Source organism: Nicotiana attenuata, unplaced genomic scaffold (genome assembly GCF_001879085.1).
Source record: "Nicotiana attenuata strain UT unplaced genomic scaffold, NIATTr2, whole genome shotgun sequence".
Taxonomy (NCBI): Eukaryota; Viridiplantae; Streptophyta; class Magnoliopsida; order Solanales; family Solanaceae; genus Nicotiana; species Nicotiana attenuata.
The window spans coordinates 10,797-15,504 of record NW_017676128.1 but is presented as its reverse complement, the minus strand read 5'-3'; the positions used below and the strand labels follow the sequence as shown (position 1 = coordinate 15,504).

The 4,708-nt window shown below is 39.5% G+C and overlaps 1 protein-coding gene across 1 annotated transcript; it reads right to left on the bottom strand.

Moving 5' to 3' along the window:
- Nucleotides 1–245: 245 nt before the first annotated feature.
- On the bottom strand, nucleotides 246–1,161 carry LOC109220772 (cinnamoyl-CoA reductase-like SNL6; the record flags this gene model as incomplete). Its single annotated transcript, XM_019385241.1, is given in 2 exon segments — nucleotides 246–662; nucleotides 1,008–1,161. Coding segments are annotated over 2 exon segments (462 nt in total), but the record flags the coding sequence as incomplete, so codon positions are not given.
- Nucleotides 1,162–4,708: the final 3,547 nt, after the last annotated feature.

The window sequence follows — 4,708 nt, the reverse complement described above, 5'->3', positions numbered from 1 at the left end:
TTTGGACATGAATAAGATTTTGGGTTGTTTTTGAAGTTTTGTGAGTGATTTGAGTCAAAATTTTGAAAAATAGTTTTTTGAAGTTTTTCAAATTTTCGAAAATTTCCAAAATGTACCTTCAAGTGAAAATTCAAAATTTTATAAACAATGCTGATTCGAAAAAAAGTGAATTTTTTTTTTTTTGGAAAGAAGAGGAAAAATTTCTTCTGTCCAAACGGGGTCATAGTTTCATTTGGCCAAGAACCAGTTAGAAATATTCTCGTTACTCTCACCAATCTAATTAGGATCATACATTACTTGCTGCGCGCCCAAAATTTTGATAGAGGCATAGAGTATTAAATTTATTGACGGGAGCTAGCGCTCACTATTACATCTATTTGTTGCAGACATTAAGCGGCAAAGCTTTGCGTTTGACAATTTAATACCAATCCTATTAGTATTGGAGGCACCAAGTATGGTGTTTGTACTCATCGTGCTAAATTCGATGCCGGTTTCTCTTGCTAATTTTTCAAATTCCTCTTCACTTCTAATCACTCGATCAAAGCTAATATATCTGCCAGAAGCCGTGTTTTTCATCTCTTCAAATACCAATACGTGTGATGATGCTAATCTATTAACATCCACTGTCGCCAAGAGTCCATTTCTGAACATTTCTTGGGCTCCTGAATATCATATACACAAGTATTAGCTCAGAATCCAAAAATATGTACACCCTATGTTTCAATTTAGATAGGATATTTCACATATTGAGAGTCAATATAATTTTACTAAATTTTGAAGCTAGTGAACTAATTATTTTAAAATTAAAATTAAGATATACAAAACTACATTAAAAGTGCTATAAGTTACAATTTTTCTTATGTCAATATGATAACGAAATATATTTTAAAATGTTGGTCAAACTTCACATAGTTTAACTTTCGATAAGTGAAATGTGTCATCTAAATTGAAACAGATGGAATATTAATTACTATATTTATTTAGGTAATAAGAAAATTGGAGATCACCTTTAAGATAAGCAATGGTAGAGGTTGGATTCCTGCTGAGGAAATCAGGACCAGTTACTAGACCAGGACAAATAGTAGCCAACTTGAATCCACTCTCCTTAGCTACGTTCCACGCTACTCTTTCTGCCTTTAGCTTACCCAACGCATACCATAACTGCCAATTTTGTTCAATTACAAAAGGTAATTAAATTCCAATATTTAGATATTAATAATTTCTGACGTATCTTAGTCAATCATGAGATCTTGACCTGACTTTCGAAATTATAGAAGTTTTAATGGGACTATGACTTGTTAGTGTAAGTGGACGACTGGTAGTTGCTTCGTTGTTATCTTGACTCTACAGTGTAAAAGAATTAGTTAAAAATATCTACGTTACTTTTTACACAAAACATTGATTGGTTACCTGAATTATAATGTGTTAAACTACACTGGTTTTTTCATTGCACAGGAACAAGGGGTCCCTTGTGCTTTTTAGTGCTTGTTGCAACTGAATGAGGAGTGGGCAACTAATCTCATTGACTACATCTTCCTACATATGCAAAATAATAGCGGAGCCAAGATTTTTACTAAAATATTTCAAAATTTAAATTTTCACTTTTGCTCGTCTGTATGAGGAACTAGGGGACAAAGGCGGGAGAAGAAGTTATTCCGGCTGGCTAAGGCGAGAGAGAGGAGGGCTCGGGATCTGGACCAAGTGAGGTGCATCAAAGATGAGGACGACAAAGTTTTGACGGGGGATGACCAGATTAAGAGGAGTTGGCAGACCTACTTTCAGAAACTTCTAAATGAAGAAGAGGATCAGGATATTGCTCTAGGTGAATTGAGGAATGCCGGCAGTCTCCATGACTTTAGTTATTGTAGGCCCATTGAGGTCGAGGAGGTGATGGAAGCAATGCGTAAGATGAGTAGCGGCAGAGCTATCGGGCCTGACGAAATTCTGGTTGAACTTTGGAGGTGTGTGAGTAGAGCAGGCTTGGAATGGCTGACTGGGTTATTTACTGTTATATTCGAGACGAATAAGATGCCGGGGGAGTGGAGGTGGAGTACAATGGTTCTGTTGTACAAGAACAAAGGCGATATCTAGAGTTGTAACAATTATAGGGGTATCAAATTACTGAGTCATACCATGAAAGTTTGGGAGAGAGTGGTAGAAATGAGAGTGCGAAGGACGGTGTCTATTTCAGACAACCAGTTCGGGTTCATGCCGGGGCGTTCTACCACAGAAGCTATCCACCTTATTAGGAGGATGGTGGAACAGTACAAGGATAGGAAGAAGGATCTCCACATGGTGTTTATTGATCTAGAGAAAGCGTACGACAGGGTTCCTGGGGAGGTTCTATGGAGCTGCTTGGAGGCTAAAGGGGTTCCGGCCGCCTACATTAGGGTGATTAAATACATGTATGATGGAGCTAAGACTCGGGTTAGGACAATAAGAGGCGACTCAGAGCATTTTCCGGTTGTTATGGGGGTTGCACCAAGGGTTTGCGCTCAACCCATTCCTATTTGCCCTGGTGATGGATGCACTGACTCATCATATTCAAGGGGAGGTGCCATGGTGTATGCTATTTGCTGATGACATAGTTCTGATTGATGAGACACGAGGTGGCGTCAATGAGAGGCTGGAGGTTTGGAGACAGGCCCTTGAGTCTAGGGGTTTCAAGTTGAGTAGGACTAAGACGGAATACCTAGAGTGCAAGTTCAGCGTCGAGCCGACGGAAGTGGGAGTGGACGTGAGGCTTGACTCTCAAGTCATTCCCAAGAGGGGTAGTTTCAAGTACCTTGGGTCGGTTATTCAGGGGATTGGGGAGATCGACGAGGATGTCACACATCGTTTAGGGGTGGGGTGGATGAAGTGGAGGTTAGCGTCAGGAGTCTTGTGTGACAAGAAAGTGCCACTGTTGGTAAAAGGTAAGTTTTATAGAGCAGTGGTTAGGCTTGTGTTGGCCCAAGTTCAGATGAAGTTTTGAAGATTGACAAAATGAATTCAGTCATGAACCAGGTCCATCATGTGAGACACAGTGTTGATATGCTTACACATGTGACATACGTGTGAAGAAGTTAAGTCTCAAGGATCAGCAACAATATCTTCTGAGTTGATCGAAAAGGTTGCATAGGATAAGGAGTTGAAGTCTCCTCATGTAAAGAGAACTACATCCGGATCAAGGATAAAGGATTGGAGTTTGAAGTGTACTAGGACTCGAATTTGATGAAGGATCAGCAATTCGAGTTTTAATCAAACTCTGATTACTAACTCTATAAATAATAAAGATTGTTCTCTTTTACAGGTGATTGCACATACGCAGAAGTTAAACTAAATTGAGAGCAAAAGAGCTAGGCGAATTTTGCAAGCAATTTATGTGTGATTCAAGCGTGCAAATCTGAAGCTACATGAACCAAGAGTGAAGAACCAATTCCATTGTATTTTTCTTTATTTCTAGTTCAATTGTAGTAGGTGTTTCATATTGTACCTTTCAGCTTTATCTAGAAGCAATTGTAATAGGTATATTGAGTATTCAAGTTAGAGTTAACTTGAAGGTGTCGCAACAGTTGAGGTTGTGTGCTACACTGGGATTAGAGTTTAATCCTTAGGTTTACAAGAGTTTGTAAATGCTGTTTTTGGCTAAGTGATTTTAGTGGAAGTTTGGGAAAATCCTACTGAGTAGTAGGTCGTGGTTTTTTCACCTTTTGAGCCAGGTGTTTTCCACGTAAAAATCTCTGTGTTCTTTATTTTATGCACTCTTAATTCCGCAAACAGTTATAGTAAGTATATCTAGAAGAACCAGGTTTTCTAGTGCGAAAATTAGGTACCACACAAATCACCCCCCCCTCTTGTGTGGTATTGACGTTTAGAACATCAATTGGTATCAGAATAGGTTATCCTTGAAGAGGTTAACCCCTTAGGAAAAGATCAACATGAGTGCACCACCTGGGAACTGGGAAGGGCAATCCACTGCCAGGCCTCCACTTTTCAATGGTCAGTACTATTCTTAGTGGAAGAACTTGAATGAGAGATCACATTATAGGGGAAGATTATGAACTTTGGGACATAGTCACTGATGGTCCCCTAGCAACCACTAAGAAGAATGCTGAAGGAATTGATGTGCCAAAAATAAGGGCTGATTGTACTGCTGAGGACCTGAGGAAGTGGGAGAAAAATGCTAAGGCCAAGAAGTGGCTTGTATGTGGTCTAGGACCAGACGAATACAGTAGGATCCAAAGTTGCACAATTGCTAAGGAAATATGGGACACTCTGCAAGTGGCTCATGAAGGAACACCTCAAGTGAAAAGATCAAGAGGAACACTTCTGTATTCTCAATATGAGAATTTTACTATGAAGGAAGGAGAAACTATCCAGGAGATGTATACTAGATTCACCACTTTGACAAATGAACTTGAATCTCTTGGAAGGATTATCCTGGAGGAAGACAAGGTTGAGAAGATTCTGACAAGAGTTCTGCCAGTCACATGGGAAAGCAAAATACTGCAATTCAGGAATCCAAGAACATTGCTACTCTCAGACTAGATGAACTAATTGGAAATTTAACTGCCTATGAAATGAGGAGACAAACCATGAAGATGGATACCCCCAAAAAGGAGAGAAGCTTAGCTCTCAGAATTGCTGAAGGTGCAGATTTGGAAGATGATGAAGTGGCTATGATCACTAGGGATTTCAAGAAGTACCTGATGAGAGGAAAGGGTTC